The following is a 15,382-nucleotide window of genomic DNA, read 5'->3' on the forward strand; positions in this document are numbered from 1 at the left end:
CTGTGTGTCACATGAGATATCCCAGTCTCAAGTGCCCAGTTCATCCCTGGGGCACCACACGTGTGTTAGAGGGCAGAATGTGGTTTCTAGGCTTTTTATTTGTACTATAAAAACTCTGTTCAGMATGGGACAAACACAAGTCCAAGGGTGAGGCAATCAAATGGGCAGCATTTTTGTACATGTGCTCTTGGAACTGTTTATATGTGGGCCCAGCTTTATTTGGAGAGAAAATGCTCATGGTTGGTTGTTTCACCTCTAATTTGTTCAGAAAACAAGCATTTACCCTTTCTTGTGACAAGACAGCCACATATAAATGGGTTCTGGTGCGCCTTCTGGTGGGCACCAGCTTCAGAGTGTGGGACTGTATCTGTTTTCTTTGCCTTTCTAAGCAGGGGAGGAGGAGAAGAAAAATTCTTATGGTCATGAAGAAGGAAGAATAATTTCRGCTTGTTTGTTTTGGTACAGTCTGTTCTGATATAGAGTGAAATTTATATAGCCTACTGGTTTTCTCATTGTTTGGGAAAGAAGGAGTGTATTAATTATAATTCTGTACCAGGACTGCCAGATAATTGGAAGAGAAAGGGACTCTGACTTAGAGTCTGCCAACTGTTACAAGTTGGGCAGCAAACTGCGGATATCTRTTAGATATAAGAGTAGTATTTGTGTTTAATTTGCATTTTCTCTGTGGCGAATCAGAGTTGCAAATTAAGTATGAACAGCTGTTCAGTAGGCAGCCAGTATAAAAGGTCTTTGCCCTTACACAAAATGAAGATRATAATAAATTAGTATAATAATATTAATTTTATTTGTTTATATTCCCGAGTTGGGATTAACCTGTCAAACCAGGACACATGTTGTTTTTGCTACAGGACTGTGACTCAAGATCGGGCAGTTTTAAATTTGGTGCTTGAATTCAGATGCCTCAACGAGATGCCTTTCCTGCTGCAGGACTGGGTGCTCCTGCTGCCTGAGATTCAGGAGAGCTGACCAGATGCAGCTGCTTTGAATAGCAACAAGTGACTGCCTGGGGCCTGACCAGAAGTCATTGTCTGACAGTGGCCAAGAGCAGATGCTTACAGAAGGAATTTGAATCCTGAGCCAGTCCCTGGTATATCCTTCCAGCTTCTGGCATGTTTTAATCACTAAATATTTCTTATTTTCCTCCTTGCAGAAAACACCTTCTGTAGTGGTGACCATGTATCGTGGCACAGCCCTTTGGACAACAGTGAATCTAGAATCCAGCATATGTTGTTGACAGAAGACCCACAGATGCAGCCAGTGCAAACTCCTTTTGGAGTTGTTACTTTCCTACAGGTACAGCACAGTAGCAGTGGCTCTGATGGTCACCTCTTCCTTATGGAATGGAACTGACATTATGTTTTATTTAGTTTTGATAAATAACATGGTCTTTCAGAACTTGCTGTCAAATGCTTATTCCCCTGTTCTCCACTTTTCTTTCTGCTTTGACTAGATCACAAAGGATCTCCTCCTTGAGTCATTCCTTTGGTGATGTTCAGTAAGGATTTTTACCTGTAATGAGCCACAGTGCACCTAATTCTCATGATAGAAGCTCATCTGATGGAGAGATGCTTGACACCTTAACACAGACCTAGAGTTGAATGTTGCATATTACTGCTCTGAAATTTCAAAAACCAACATGGGGAAAAGGCTCAGGGAAACACTTATTAAAAGATTATTCAGAGCTAAATTCAAATTCATGCTATGGCAACATTAATAATTGATCCACTGGTTTGAGGTCCAGGAAGAGAGAACTTAAGACTTACTTTTACATCCTTTAATGGCTGAACTATAGCTTGTAGCATTGACATAAGGATTCTTTAGAGGCTAAGTGAATTTGCCTATATTGATCTACAGTTTAAGAAAGGTTCAGGTTTGCTTTGCAAAAGAAATATTTTAAAAAATCCCTTGCCTGTTAACCCCACATCTGGAGATGTTTAGGCCAACTGCTTATTTCTCCCTGCCCCATGAAAAAACTTCTTTAGTGTGGGAAGATGCAACTATCTGTATTTTACAATTTAAGCTTCAAGTTACTCCCATTTGTCTGTGGCTCTGGTTGCAACAAGTGTTTATGAGCAGGAGGGAGGGGAAGTGCTGTTATCACAGACCTGCACAAAACAACTGCTGTGCAGGGACAGAGGCTTTTCTGAATCTTCTGGTGTGCCCAAAAGCCTGTGTTTTATCAACAGGAAAGAGGTGGATGTGGGTAAATCAGTAGAAGGTGAGTTGTGGGGTCTGGAAGCAGAGAGAGAAAGCAAAGCTAAGCAGGGTGATTCCTGGCTGGCCCTGGTGGGTGCTGCAGTAGTCCCCATCCCTTCTTTAGTGCACAGCTGTTCCAGATTGAAGGTCAGTCAGCTTGTTGCATCCTGAGGCTCTTGGCCTCTCATCGTCTTCACAGCACATACGTTGACTTATTTTTTCCCCTTTGTTTGATGCTCGTTGTTATGGATTTATTTTGACTTACGAGGATCAATGATTGCAAAAAGAAAGGAATGAACACAAAGTAATTTCCTGTTTGGAGTCTTGCTGTTTGCGTGTAGTTAGTGAGTAAAGGCCCAGGGAGGGGTGTGCTGAAGCGAGGGTGATTGAGGCTGTTTGCTGAGGAGCCCTGGCGGATGGGTGGGGGTGAAGTGCAGATTCAAGGGCTGGGTCCTGAGTAAGAGCACTCTGCGAGGGGCAGGAGGCAGGGTGTGCAGGACTAGGCGCATGCTGACGTTGATAGTTTTCCACACAGATCTCGATCAGTGCAGATACAGTCTTGTAGCAAAGGCACACCAAGCACTTCTGCTTACTGCTCTTCAGAGTTTAGTTTCCAGTTTTCCTCTTTTCTGATAAAGCACTAGCTGAACAAATTTTGACCAAAAATTCAGTATTGTTGCAAAAGACCTAGGGTCTCAAGAGAGAAAATAAAAAATAATTTCTTATCCCAAGGGGTGAATCATTGTGCTTCAAGGCATAAGCCAGCAGTTGGTGGATCAGGAAGGAACTGCCTTTCTCTATCAACTAGAGAGTGTCCTGCCCCTTCGCTTTAGGTGGCTGATCTCGGCTGCTGTGAGAGGGACATCTGGTATTGCTCAGTGTGGCAGTTCCCACCCTGAAAGGCAAACACATTCTGCCTCGTGCGCGGAGCGAGAAGTCTGCAATTGTCTACAGTGAAGAGTGGATTATGCGATGTGTGAGCAACTCTATGGTGCTGAATAAGATTTAACCAGTCAGCAAACTGAGCTGGTCAGGGATTTATGAGCACCAAACCATTCCTTTGTGGCAGTCGGTCCTTTGCCTAATTGAAATTGCTGATGTAGTGTTGCATTTGCTCCTAGCAATCGGCTGACAGAGCGTGCGCTCAGACCCTGACATGCGCTGCCTTAGTCTTTCTTGTGTTGACTAAATTGAAGTGCAAGAACAGGCTAGTGGATCTCTGGTAAACTCTGATTTTTTCGCCAGGCCCTTTTCATATCTAAATCCACATGCTGCACGCAAGATCCAAGTGTTACATGGCTAGGACACCTTACATGATTTCAGCAGAGGGCATAAGGAGCTGCAGAATCTCTCCGTTGTCTCAAGCTCCATTCTGATGTAGTTGGTTTAAATAAACAGCGTTTCCCTGTATCTCCAGTTTGATGTAGGAGTACATGGCATGTTTTCTCTATGGTTCTTGCACTGTTCCCATACTATTTAGTATCTCTTTTTAAATTATTATTCCAGATTGTTGGGGTTTGCACTGAGGAGCTGCATGCCRCTCAGCAGTGGAATGGACAAGGGATCTTGGAACTGCTTCGGACTGTGCCTGTGTAAGTGTATCAGTTTGTACAGCCCCATATAGAAGAGTGTTCTGAGAATAAACAATTAAATTGTTTTGGTTTTTGTTTTTTTTTTTTTATTAATAGTATTTAACTTGTTCATGAAACTTAATCTTCTGCTCTAGCTGGAAATGGGAATTGATTGCAACTGTTTTCTCATGTACAGACACTTAAATGGCAAGTTAATGCTTGTGAAAGTCAACGTGTTCTGGGTAGAACAGAATGACCTCTTGAAAGCTTAATTTCCTTCCTCTTGTGCATGCAGCATTTTCTCATTGATTCTTCCTGGAAGAATCAGGATAACTGTTACTGGTTGTCCTCTCTGTGTAGTCCAAAATAAGGAAGGTAGAAGGTCTGACTTACAATGCCTAGTAAAGCTTGGATATTGTCTGAAAGTGAGAAAATCACGGCAAACTCAATGAGAGGAGCAGTGTTCATGCTAGTGATGTCCACTATTATTTCTCCGTTATAATGCTGGATCAAGGAGGAGATAGATTTAAAATGCTGTGTGATATGTTGATGCATTATTTGCTGCCAGATTGCAGCTAAACTTTTTTTTTTCTTAACTTGCAGATGTTTTGTTTAAATGTTTTCCTTTCATATTTAGAGGAGGTTATTGCAGTATGATAGTAGCTTGGAAGATTTTAAATAAAGTGTTTTTGAGTATGTGCTCCTGGGCACCATAGCCCACTCTCTAGTCCCACAATGGACTTTTATTTCAGTTTTGACTTTTCGTCCAGCCTTTGCTTCTGGTTTTCTTGAACTTCTTAAATTTCTTCTGAATCTTTCCCCTCTAAGGCACAAGTGCAGATAGTTCATAAGGATGCCCTAGAGAAGAGAGAATCTGTGCAGCTGCAAACTTTGTTTCTGGGACCTCAAGGCAATAAATGCTGCCTGCAAGCCCCTGGTTCCTCTGACGTCTGTGCAAACATGCTACCTTCCTCATTCTGTTCTCCTATTTTGTTTTGGGGAAAGTACTGCTTTTGTGCTGTGGGTACAAACATCTTTCCAAGGATAAAATGAAGCCCAAATATGCTGCAAACTACTGATGATGATGTGGCATCAGGGTGAAAGTCTCTTGTGTCCCAGGTGAAGAGCTGAAGCAAGTGGCACCTTTGCAGTTAACAATTAACAGCTTCCAAGATGATGTGAAAAAAGAGTGGCTATCAATGCATCTGAGGAGCTATAGAATATTAACTCTCAGTGCTCTGACTGCAAGTGCTTTAAGAGACTATAACAGATAAGGCCAGAGGAAGGGGCTTTTGACTGCAATAACAAAGTATAATATTAAAGTGAAATTTTAATGGCAATTCCAGATGAGTTCAGTTTTTATTTCAAATGGAAAAACACCCTCTAAAACTGATTTCTGCAGTCTGTGTGCATCGTGACCTAAATTAAAGTCCGCAGATAGTTTATCTTTTTAGTAATGTTTTCTATCACCTTTGTTAGGAAACATCTTGACCCTTCCAACTTTTATTGCTAATGAAAACAGATTTTCCTGAACCACCTGAGTATGCAGCCATTAAGTACCAACCAGGCAAAACATCTATTGTGAGGATATTAATCACAGCAATAAGCTTTTTATGGTACTGAACATGACGGCTGATCTCGGCAAAAAGCAAAGTCCCACTGGGACCCTGCTACATCCTTAGATGTGTAATAGAGGTGGTAAATCTTGGCCCCTGGCCTTGCTTGCCTTTCCTAGGCCCACGTTGTGCTGGACTTCTCTGTCCCAATTCGGAGTTACCTACCAAGAATAAAATGCAGTTCAGTCTTGTATGGGTAAGAGAGTCCGCGCAGGGGATAGCCTAAGTTAATCTTGATCGTGTTGCAAGATTGGTGGTGACAGATGCTAGGCAGGTAAGTCAGGTTTTCATTATGTAAAAGTGTAAAGGATAAATGGGATATATATGCAGTGTGAAGGGGCTTCTAGGCTTTTTTTTAATGGTTTTGTGCCTCTTCCAAGTACAAGTCCACCCTGGAGACTCCATGTGAAGAGTACTAGCTAAAGTCCCTGTTTGGTTCATTACTTTTCTTTCTTTGTAGAGCTGGCGGCCCCTGGTTAATAACAGATATGCGAAGAGGAGAGACAATATTTGAGATTGACCCACATCTGCAAGTATGTCTTTAGTTAATAAAATGTCAGGTCTTCTGTAGTAGACAGGAGAAATTGGTTTAATGGTATTAATGCTGCTCTATTATTTCCTGCAGATGTACTGTGATCTTCCCAACATTTACAATTATCCCAGAGCTGTTTTAAGACTCCTTTTGCCCTCTGAGGTGGTTCTAATGTTCAGGTGTGCACATGTTCAAGCCTAGGCATATGACAGCTCTAGGAAAAAATGTAGAGAAGGAGGACCAAAAGAGCAGTGCCATATGTGAGACAAATTAGTAAGATTTGGGTTGCTTGTTTTGGAAAGGAAAGAGGAGAAAAAAGATGTAAGCATATAGAATTGTACGTGATTTAGACAAGATAGATCAGGAACTTCCTTCTTCATTTTATATGCAAATATAAGGAGATATGCAGAAAATTCAAAGCCTGCTAAAGTAATATTTTTTCACAGATACGACATTGTAACTTATTCCTCTAGGAAGTCACTTGAGGCCTAGTAGTTAGTTTAATCTGGAAGAGAATGGGAAGCCAAGAGTGTGTCATACAGTTATCATTAATAATACATTCAGGATGATATATTAAACCTTCTGCTTCAGAGTTCAAATTAATTTCTAAAGTTAAAAGACAAGAATAGGACCTGTATGGAGGTGCAGGAAGGTTAGCGTCCTGTGGCCTATGGCTGATTTATTTATTTGACAGACAGTTCTGCATCCCTTCAGCAGAGGTTTGATGCTAATGTAGATGGGTCCCAAGCAAATCCAGTGTCATGCTGACCTTGTTTCAATGAATCACTGAGAATTTTCCTTTAGCAGAGAACTTATGGCTTAGCCAGGGAGGGCATGTGCGTGTGTTCACGTTTTACAAGCTATTGTATTTGCTGATGGCTTGTGTGTCTGTATCTGATTAGCCTTAGTTGCCTCACATTTTTTGTTTTGAAAGCTTAAGAATAAAGCCAAATTCTACTTTTACTGCTTTTAGGAATTCATTCATCTAAAATAACCCCAATCTGAGAGAGAAAAAAAAATTCCACAGATGTCCCACAACATGGATGCTAATACAATGGGAAGGTTTTCTTTTTTTTTTAATTTTCAGACTCTTGAAAATTTTGCCTGCGTGCCCTCTTCCCTCCTGGAGGGTGTTTGTCTGTTCTGTACACACTGATGATTCCTAATGATAACAAGCTTTTCTTCGATTTACTGTAAATGAAAAGTAGCTCAGCTTACTGGAATCTGAGTCAGCCAAGGCAAGTTAAGGCAAATAGGAAAGTACTTCTCCCTCACTAGTGTGTCCTGCCACTGAAAGCTGCTGTCTGTGGTCTTTCCGGGCTTCCTCACGTTGAAAACATGTTTCTGTTCCCTCTTGCCCTTCTCGCAGTGAGTATGTGCAGGTATGTGTATACTCCTTTCTGCCACGCCGCCACTGAAGGCGGGCTGTGAGGGAGACCCGGGGCAGAAACTTCTTCTGTGGTCCTGAGTCCCAGGAGGAGCCTCTGCAAAGTGCCAGGAACAAGGTTGTGCCAGCCTGGGTCGGGCCTGCTGCTCTGAATCAGCGGCCGAAGGATGAAGTGGCTTTCACTCGGCGTTTTCTTCGGGGTGTTACTTGGTGCCCCAGAGCTGAAAGCCATCGCTAGAGGATAAGCGGAGGCGAGGGAGGGAGAAGGGAGAGGAAATGGAGAACTTTCCCGGGAGCCAGCGCGCACGCTGCCCGCCTGGGAAGCGGGCAGAGCTTGTTTTGAGACTGCTTTGTTTCTTGTGGGAATTGGTTGAGGCCTAAACCCAGCCCTGGCAGCAGCGGCTGTACTTTCTGTCCGAAGTCGCTGCGAATGGGGTCCCAACTAAGATGTCATCCCAGGATGTCAGCAATTAACGCTGTGGCAACACTGGCTGGTTTCTGTTCAGCCAGGCTTCCCCGCAGGCTATTCAGATTTCCCTGGCAGTACTGTCAAACAGTCCCTGTTGGGCCCTAGCTCTGCACTGATTCTCAGCGCTTTGCTTGTGTCTTAGCAGATATCTCAGAAAAGAATAAAGCTGATTTGAATTTCCTGAGTTGTGGTTGCTGCTCTGTGGGTCACGCTGCAGTGCTCTGGCTCATTTAGAAAGGGATCAATGACTTAGAGCCTCAGAGCATCTCTCCCACATGCTGAGAGGAAAATGGGGATAGAAACATCCTTTCTTTGAGGAAGGAAAAAGCAGAACCTCCTTTGCCCTGAGCTCCTCCAGCCTCCTTCTCAGGCGGCCTTTCAGGGAGGAGGAAGAACCCCTTGGCCCAGGCATATCTTAACTGGCCGAAGATGGGGTAACACTGTGCATCACCCCAACTGAGTTTTTTTTCTTCCCTCCTTTAGCATCAACACTTGCAAATGTTATAAAACAGGCATGCAAATTAGGCTGCCTTAGGCCAGCTCATTTCCATCAGTTTCCCCTTGATCTCCAAGAGACGCCAACGGAGCAGCACTTCTTCCCCTAAGGAAGTGCTCTGCAAACCAGCTGAGATGCAGATGAGCTGCAGAGCCTTTCCCTTAGCTTCTGTGTCCTCTCCAGGGGTGCTAACTGTGTGAGCGGGGCCCCTGGCTATGCTCGGGGAGAAGCGCTTCCCAGGAGAGCCTGTGTCCTGCTGGAGGCCTCAGGGCTCTTCCTCTACCTCCTTAAGGGCAAGTTTGGCTCTCCTGTGCATCCCTAGTCAGTGGAACGAAAAATAACCATGCTAACAAGYCAAAGCTCCCTGTCCTTGCACCAGCTGATTTCGGTCCTCACAGAGCATCGTGCGAGCTCCCTGAGCATCATTTATATATGTAGGATCGGATGCATTTTTTTTCCCCACAACTTCTATTTCTGGGTGCAAGAGCTCATTTTATATTTAGGATATAACAAGAGAAAATTACTGCAGATTTGTTATTTCTCAGGTTCTCCCRTTACTCTTTCCCAGAAGCCAGTTTTCCATGACACTGGAGGGAGATGCTGGCAAGTGGTAGCCTTCTTCCAGGGAAAGAAGCAGAAGGAAGACAGTTTCTTAGCTGCCTAAATCTGTCTAAGCCAGGATTGTTCTGGTCCTGCCCTTAGCTGCAGGCTTCTGCATGATGCCTTGGGCCAGGGAGACASTTCAGGGAGCTGCTGCAGCTGGGAAAAAAATGGCTTAGGAAAAGGGGTAGGAGCACATGGRGGAGGGTGGGACTGCAGCCACTGTGAATTAGATCAGCTTAAACTGCTGTGCAACCACACCCCACGTCCTCGTGCTTATCTTGGGGCTGCTCAAATCCTCTCTCGAATGGTCACAAGAACAGGCAATGCTCTGTATAGGGTACGGCGTATTCAGCTGGGCAGGGGGAGGAGTGTATGTGGATTTTAGTATGGAAACTGCTTCTTAGGGAACAGCACTGAATGCTCCCACGGTCTCTTGACTTCAGTGGCAAGGTCAAACCRGAGGGTAGGAATAATGAGTGAGATCTGCTCCTGTTGTGTGTAGCACGCAGAGAACTGCTCTGCTCTTCCCTCAAATCTTCAAAGCCTGTCTTGCGTGCTGCGGAAGTTATCACATGTTTTGAAGTGAGCCAGATGTATATAGTGAGATGGAGATCTTGCTAGTGCTGCTGATTGGTATTAGAAGTGACACCCCTTTTGAAGGGGGGGGAAATGAGCCTGATTTGTTCAGTGCCAGCTGAGAGGTAAAGCATTAAGAGCAGCCCTTCCCCTCTGCAACTCAGCTCTAGGTTTGTCCAGCTCAACATTACCCCCTTGTGGGAAATAGGTGGAAATTCAGACTAATGCCTGTTCCTGTTAGCAGGTAGGAGTCCTTGGAGGTTTTGCCTGTAGCTTAAGGCAGAGTCTTGCTGGTAGCAGATGCATGTGTCCTTGAAAAAATGCCTTGTGTCTAAGAATATCCAGCTGCATGCTGTTTGTGTGCAACATGTTCCTAGACTCAAACAGTGGTTACATGCTTGGAAATCCCAACTCGCAAGGGATGGAATTTGTGTATTTGGCAACAAAGCTGAGCAAAAGCTTTATGTGCACACAGATCTTGAGTCTCCCTTGCACCTTTGTACTCGACTGAACACACCAGTGTATTAAAAAGCAGTAGTTATCTGGTCAGTTTGCAAACAATGAACTCTTGTGAACATTGAGCCTTCTGTGGACTATTTTTATTCTGGGACTCCTCAGTAAGCTTGGAAAGGGATCTTAAATCTAGTTATTCAAGAGTTTATCACTGACATAAAACAGGTAGACTGTCAAGCTGTGCTTCATAGAGGAGTATACACTGTAGTATCATAAATGCTTCAAGTTGCTATAAACTGGAGCTGACACTGAAAAAAGCAGCCCTGCATGCACCCGGCCACTCATTTCCACCTCTGTCTTTCCCTGTTTTGTGCCAGCAATGACCACGCAGTGAAGCAGTTGGGATGGGGTAAGAATTTAAACCAACCTACTACAAAAAAAGATTTGGTCCAGTTCAGGTCACCTCCCTAATTCCCCTCATTGTGCAACCACCCTTAGCAGGCCGATCAGGATGGGGAGGCAGAGAGTGGTAACAGCAGCCGAGGAAGGATGTGTAAGGGCTGCTGAAGGCAGCTGAGCTGATGGTGCCCTAGAGCCAGAGGGCTTTCAGCTCACATCCAAGCCGCACCCAAAAAAGTCTTGGGGTTTTGCATATTTTCAAGCAGGAGAGAGTCGACAAAGGAATTGAGACAGATGGCTCAAACTTGAGCGGCGTGAGTGCCAAGTGTGCCTGGGATGATCTCAGCCGGCCCCCAGAGGATGACGAAGACAGCAGGAGCATTTGCATTGGAACCCAGCCACGGCGGCTGTCCGGRAAAGGTGAGAAGTCCTGCACTGGTCCTTGGGCCCGCTTTCTGATGGGTCTGGGCAGTGGGCTGAGTCGTGAATCACTGTGGGATGCGTAACAAACACCACATTTATGGGAAGGCTCAGTGTATCTCAGGAGGATGGAATTAATTTTGGTATGGCCTCTTCGAGGAAGATGGGAGGAGTTGAGAGAGATCTTTGCATTGTTTTGTCTGAACTTACCTTCCAGTTTTTAGGCTATTCCAATCTAAATCTCTAAAGTTAAACTGAGCCCTGGTGAAACTAGGACCTTAAGTACCTGCAAGGTATAGCAACTGCATTTTCCCAGGTCATATTTCCTTTTTAACATTGTCACTTCCTGAGCGTCAAGTTGGACTGACACTGCATGTTGCTGTAGCTGAAGTCAAGTGATACTTGCAAATACATAACTCTGGAAAGAAGGAATTGAGTACAGTGGAGTTCCCCTTTGCAGTGAGATGCCACCTCAGGCTACAAATGTCACAGCCATTAAGCACACATGAAATTACACGTTAGCTTTCAAACTGATCAACTAATGTAAAATGTAAGGATTTGAGATTTCCAGAAATTAATGATGGTTTCCATAGGAATGATATCTTGCTTGTTTTTCATCCCATAGAGGGGAAGAAAAATAAATGCATGTAGCATTCCATCTGGCTTCTGCGCAAATATTTTGAACTGCAGTGGGTCTGAAAAGACTAGACACTGTTCTCCTCAAGCCCCACAAATGAAAACCCTGAGACAGGTCTACGCAGTGATATTTGCCTGTCCATGCCTGTCCAAGTTATTTCAGCTGATTCTGAAATAACTTGGATATTTTGTTCTACACTTGATTCTCTCATTTCTCAAAAAGACAAAGAGATGTCTAAGAAAGTTGGGGTACAAGCATCCTTTTAAAGTATTTGGCTGTTAGGCATTACAGGAAAATAAAAAAGTAGAAAGACTGTGTTCGAACTGCATAATTTGCAGTTTATTTTCAAATGTCAGCTTGAGGATGAAGCTTACCCTGCATAAAATTCCTTTCTCTTGTGGATATTTTTGTAAATTAATTGACAGATTTGCAAAGCCAAGTACAGAAACTCAGGGACCATCTTGCACTAGTTTGGTAAAGGAACAAACTCCAGTTATGCCTCCTCCCATCATGAAAGCTGGAAGTGTCAGGAGGTTCTACAAGAGCTGCAGAAGCAGCAAACACCTCATTTATGGAAGGAATACAAAGCTACTCAGAATTTCCTCATCAACAGCAGTGTAGTGCAAAGGTTCCAGCTCTCCTTGCCTGACATAACGTAGCAGCCCAAAACAACTTTGAAATAACTTCTAAGCTCCAAGAAGAACCATTAGGTATTTAGCCTTATTGATTTCTTTCTGAAGGGGAAGGGTTTGAATGAAGCACACCATAGAAACAGGCCTTTTAGGAAAAGCTGACAGCTTCTTGTGTGACGTTTTGGGGGACGATAAATCACGTTAAACAAATTCTCTTTGCAGATACGGAGCAAATCAGGGAGACTTTGCGGAGAGGGCTTGAGATTAACAGCAAACCTGTTCTACCTCCAATAAATGCACAAAGACAGAATGGGTTGAACCATGACCGAGCACCGTAAGTTTAATTCTGCGMTCTTGGATGACAGGAGAAGGAAGACTTAAGAGCTCAGGGTGAAAAACAAAACCTTGTGAAAACCACAAAGCTGGGTGGAAAAAAGACTTGGTAGGGGAAGAAGAAAGATAACAGCAAATATTTGCAAAGTGTAAGAATAAAGGGAAAAGAGTTGCTCAGGCTGGGTTATTAGGCTAATACTCAGGAGGGCAGATCTTGAGATGGATGTTGGGCAAACCTTGCTAATGCAGAGCAGCTCTGACTGTGCCCTAGAGGACTTGCTGCTCACAGTGTAGTGTTTGAGGTCAGACCAGGCTGAGCTCTGTAAGATGTACTGGGTCAAACGGTGCCACACTATCCAGACAGCTAGGTGGAATAGAGCATGTTTGATATTTTTGTCTGAGCATTTTGTTTTTAAACTCATAATTACAAACTTTTTGGTTAAATTATTGTGGAGTGGTTTGGGGGGTTTCTTCTCTCTCTCTCTTTTTTTTTTTTTTTGTGTGTGTGTGTATAAAAGTGACTTTGATCTTGTTTGGCTCAAGCAGGCAAGTACTGGCGCTAATCATGTGCAGATACCACCCTGGTATCTTTTTGTCTACCAGCTATAGGTAAAGTGGGATGGATTAGGTGGCCCTGTAGATCTTGCCTTATTTGTAATGTTTGAATCTAAAAGCAATCACTTGTGGTCTCAACCATTTGCTATGTCTGCACTTCAGTTCTGTGGGTTTTCTCTCCTTCCCATCTTTGCTTACATTTAAGTTACTGGTTAAGTCTATTCCCACCAATTATATTCATCTAAATCTGAAGAAATCTAAATCTAAAGCAAATACATGCATCTTTGCAGCATTCTTTCATCTTGATGTTTCTTTTTGTTTCCTAGTCTCCTATGAACACTTGTACTTTCTTGTTCAAAGAGTAAAGATCATCAGGCTCTTTCCTGGAGTGCTAGGGAGGCCCAACATCCTGCTCTGTTTCAGTTCCTGTGTTTCATTCTTGATTCAAGCATTATACAAGAAAAATATTCTTAAAACTTTATTAGAACCCTGTTGTTTGTTCTTGTTCCTTTTTTTGTGTGAGTTCTGATTTGGCTGACTTCTGAATATTTTTGAGCTACCAAGTCCTTTGGGGAAGTATTATGTCAATTGCTGATGCAATGGACTGGTAAATAATATGAGGTAGTGGTATTGTTCAAAAACATCTCAAGTGGCTTTATTACTGCTTGAAGAATAATCTTAGTTTTGCTATGTAATAATTGTATTGAGCCAGATTCTGACCTGACTGAGATTCCAAGTGATATTTCTCTGCTGAAAGGTTGGTCCCACTGGAAAAATAAAATGATACTGTGTGATTTGCAAGAATCGCATCCAGCCTTAGAAGACTGAAAAGTATTGAACAGCGTTTCTGAAGGATAGTGGGCTCCTGCAAGTATTTGCATGCCCAGTAAAAGCCCTGTGTTCGCAGTGGTTTGGGGCAACCAGAAATRTTTTGGGTACTCATCAGGGCAGGGAGGCAACTGCTAGGTAAGCCTCACTGCTGGGAGGCAGTCTTTGCTCAGATAAGAAAGCTTTGTATCATCCATGGTGAGGTAAACAGAGATATGCTTGAGACGGAGTGCTGAAATGTTAGCAGAGGTCAGAGATGGAACACACAAATATTTACCTGAGTTTTTAACAGCTCTGAGACAGAGAGGAAGGTAGGTCAAATTTGGAGCTTCATGTCTGTGTAGTGCCCTTTTTAGCAAATCTATCCTACCTGTAGTAGCTGTGTGCTCACCTTCCCTGAAGCCTTAATAGTACAGATGGCAGGTTCCCAGTGTTTGTTTCCCAGAAGATCAATACATTGCTCTGAGGTCTATGGTTACCAATGTGGAAACTGATAGATAGCCTGTTTCTCCATAATAGCAATTCAATTAAGGAAAGAGAGTTATCAGACTGCTGTGTGTCTTGCCTGCAGTGATTCTGGTGATAGTTAGCATCTGAGCAATAGAGGAGATTTCAACTAAAACAGCAGTGTTTCCTGACACCGCCTTCCTCTGTACTTACTGACTAGTCAGAGTTTGTAAAAGGTCTTTTCCATACAGATGCTTTTTTTTTCCCTGATTCACATAGCAAATATAGTGGAATTTGTTCAATGGCATGTCCTTACTGGGAGGAGAAGCTTGTGCTGGGAAGCAGTGTTTACTTGCAGTCTCTAACTAACTTGTAGTTAAATCAGGCCTGATTAGCCTTGTTGTGGCTGACACTTACCAGTCCACATTTTTTTTCCAGACCACTGGGGTAGATATAGAGCAAAGTAGAATGATCTTACTAGGTTTTGGGCTTTTTTAATACACTGTCTGAGCATATCTTCTGCATTTGAGCAAAGATGGACAAGCTGCTGCTTAGTACATGAGCATGGTCTGGAGTCTCTCATCTCCCACTGCTGTAGAGGGCAGTAACTTAGAAGTTCAGCTTTTGCATGTAGTAGTATATCTACATCCACATTTGCTACAGGTGCTTGTAGTAGCAAAGGCTAAGACATGAAAGGCAGAAAACCTAGTTTGGACAGAATGATTCTGTRGGACTTGTAGGTGGGGGCCTGAAATGGAGGATAGCTCTACACACAGATCTTCTCCTTTGGGTACTATCCTTGCTTGGGCCTAGTGGAGCTGGGACTCTGTTCTGTCCTTCAGTGTAAATCTTGTGTAACCTAAAGCAAGTAGTTTAGCTATTGAGCCTCGGTTCTGAATCTATAAAATGGGACTAATAACAGTGTCATCTTCTTGAGGCACCACAAGGATAAACATGTTAACGATTACGAGGTGCTGGCTGATGGGAGCCAGGCTTGTGTGTAATCATATCCTGCGCTGTACACATCAGACCATAAAATATCAAACCCGTGGTTCATTGCAAGGGCCCTGTGAATAACTGGCGCATTAGGGGCTCCTCAGAAACTTGACAGAAGTGCTCTGTCGGGGCATGGCAAGTTGTTCCAAATCTACTTTGCATAGGAAGCGCTGCAGAACCCCAGGCCATCAAATTTGCACCCAGCTGACATTAGG

The 15,382-nt window shown here is 43.4% G+C and overlaps 1 protein-coding gene across 2 annotated transcripts in view; it reads left to right on the forward strand.

The window, feature by feature from the left end:
• Nucleotides 1-15,382, forward strand: part of SUFU (SUFU negative regulator of hedgehog signaling) — a 92,107-nt gene that overhangs the window by 44,526 nt on the left and 32,199 nt on the right. The window contains exons 3-7 of one of the 2 annotated variants that reach the window (XM_085307558.1): nt 1,172-1,314; nt 3,724-3,809; nt 5,865-5,937; nt 10,583-10,739; nt 12,231-12,342. In XM_085307558.1, coding sequence (XP_085163684.1) covers nt 1,172-1,314; nt 3,724-3,809; nt 5,865-5,937; nt 10,583-10,739; nt 12,231-12,342 — 571 coding nt within the window. The remainder of the gene's footprint in view (nt 1-1,171; nt 1,315-3,723; nt 3,810-5,864; nt 5,938-10,582; nt 10,740-12,230; nt 12,343-15,382) is intronic. The other variant, XM_085307566.1, reaches the window with a different exon arrangement.

Source organism: Rhea americana, unplaced genomic scaffold, assembly GCF_003343005.1.
Source record: "Rhea americana isolate MKP2758 unplaced genomic scaffold, rheAme1 scaffold_104, whole genome shotgun sequence".
Taxonomy (NCBI): Eukaryota; Metazoa; Chordata; class Aves; order Rheiformes; family Rheidae; genus Rhea; species Rhea americana.